At 50.2% G+C, this 1,958-nt stretch overlaps 1 protein-coding gene across 1 annotated transcript in view; it reads left to right on the forward strand.

The window, feature by feature from the left end:
- Positions 1-1,193: 1,193 nt before the first annotated feature.
- The window catches only part of LOC142423331 (oncomodulin-2), a 4,679-nt gene continuing 3,914 nt past the window's right edge, over positions 1,194-1,958 (forward strand). The window contains exon 1 of the mRNA XM_075528574.1: positions 1,194-1,254. Coding sequence (XP_075384689.1) covers positions 1,194-1,254 — 61 coding nt within the window. The remainder of the gene's footprint in view (positions 1,255-1,958) is intronic.

The raw sequence follows: 1,958 nt of genomic DNA on the forward strand, positions 1-1,958 counted from the left end.
CTCAGCCGCCACCTCCTCTCTACTGGGCAGCTAGGACCTTGCCCTCACTTCTGCAAGGTCCGCTTGCAGATTGAAGCCGTAGTGGAGGTTTGTAGAGGTTTGCTTGTAAGAAGTGGCTGTTCCCACCCACTGTCCCTTGAGATAAAAATAGAAGAAAGAAGAAGAAGAAAAAGAGCGCTTGAGAGATTTAATTAGTAAGGCAAGACATTTGAGCTATGTCCACTCGATCCTGAAAAAGAAATTTAAGAGGCGGTACCTATCGCTGTTTCAATCCTATATAAGGTGGGTCTGCAGGGCAGCAAAAGCGCCTGTGTTTGTTGTTCTTGTTTGTTTGTTTGGCTTCCTGCACTCTTCTTCTTGATTCTTCTTCAGGAAAAATAACGCTAAAAAAGGTGAGTAGCTGGTGGGCCTCCCGGGACCCAGGCTCTTCTTCCCTGCATGCATTCTCTCTCGGTTTGTGCCGGCTGAGCTCCGATTTCACTTTCCCTGTGGAGTTGACACCTGGAAGGATTCGGGTCTCGGGTAGCTTGGCTTTTCATTCATGGGGCCCCCATCCTTCAGGGCACAGAGGAGAGAGCACCTTTGCCACACGAGGTCTGCAGGCAGCCTGCCCTGCGCCCGTTCCCGGGTGTCATTTGCAGCCGTGCATTTGCCCAGCAAGTCTGGGCAAAGGCAGCTAGTTGTAGGTGCCACCAGTGTGCTTCAGAATGCTGGCTTGTAGCTGACTATGTGAGTGATGGGCAATGACAAGACCCGCTCTGATAAGAAAACAGAATTGGAAAAGAGAAAAAAATGATTAGGGCAAAGACTGTACAGATGTGCTTTATACAATTGATGTATGTATATATATGAACTGTGAAAAGAATTGTATGAGCCCCAATAAATTGTTAAAATTAAAAAAAAAAAAGAAAACAGAATTGGATCATTGTTTAGATCGTTTTAATCATTGCTATTATCATTATTGTTGTTGTTGTTGCTTTGGTACGTAGTCAAGAGAGGGCACTGGGGTCTTTTCAATCTTTGGCCTTTAATGGGTGTGCTCTGTCCCGCCGCCCTTCTCCTTTTTGAGAGAACCATTTCTAGGCAGGCAGAGCAATGGCGCCCAGGCCGCCAGAGGGCACGTGGCCCTGCCTGAGCCCCCCCCCTGTGCCCGCTGCTGACTGTGTGTTGTTGGTTGCGTGGCTAGGTGGAAGATGAGCATCACGGATATTCTCAGTGCTGATGACATCGCGGCGGCCCTGCAGGAGTGCCAAGGTAAGCAGGGGACGGGAGCCCGGGGACAGGGCTGACTGCTCTCACCTGTCCCCATGGCTGGTGACCCAACAGGGATGCCCGCACGAACTTCGCTGATGATTCACCAAATCAGAGAACAGCGCCTAAGTTAGTAAGGAGGGACTGAAAGGCTAAGAACACGAGACCCTGAATATCAAACACATTTCTGTAACCATTGCTGCTGGCAAGTGACCCCCCAGGACAGAGTACCACTGTTCACAGAGGGTTTCCATGGCTGGAAGTCTGACAAAAGCAGACAGAGCTGTCTGCTAGTGATCAAGCCCTCCGCTGCTGGGCCCCAGGGCTGCTTTGCAAGAGGAAGCCTTACAAGAAGTGAAAAGCGACATCAGCGGTGGCATTTCGTCTGGTTGGAGCCACCCAATGCACTTATCACCATCACGGAGCTCAGTAGCGCAGGGAGTTCAGATGCACCATGGGTGGGAGTGGGATGGGCATGGAGAAAGGGAAACAGGAAGCGGACAGTGAGTGGAGAGGGGGCAGGAGATGCTGACACAGAGCTAGCCCAGAGCCACCTGGCCTTGGTCGATTCAAACTCCTGGACCAGGTGACAGCCCTTCTTTGTCCTGCAAAGACTTGGTAGCTCAAGGATGCTGATACGTGTCTGTTTTTCCAACAGTTTTATTGGCAAGTAATTTACATACCATGTAATTCAATAGTTCAGTCAC

Source organism: Tenrec ecaudatus, chromosome 12 (assembly GCF_050624435.1).
Source record: "Tenrec ecaudatus isolate mTenEca1 chromosome 12, mTenEca1.hap1, whole genome shotgun sequence".
NCBI classification, from domain to species: Eukaryota; Metazoa; Chordata; class Mammalia; order Afrosoricida; family Tenrecidae; genus Tenrec; species Tenrec ecaudatus.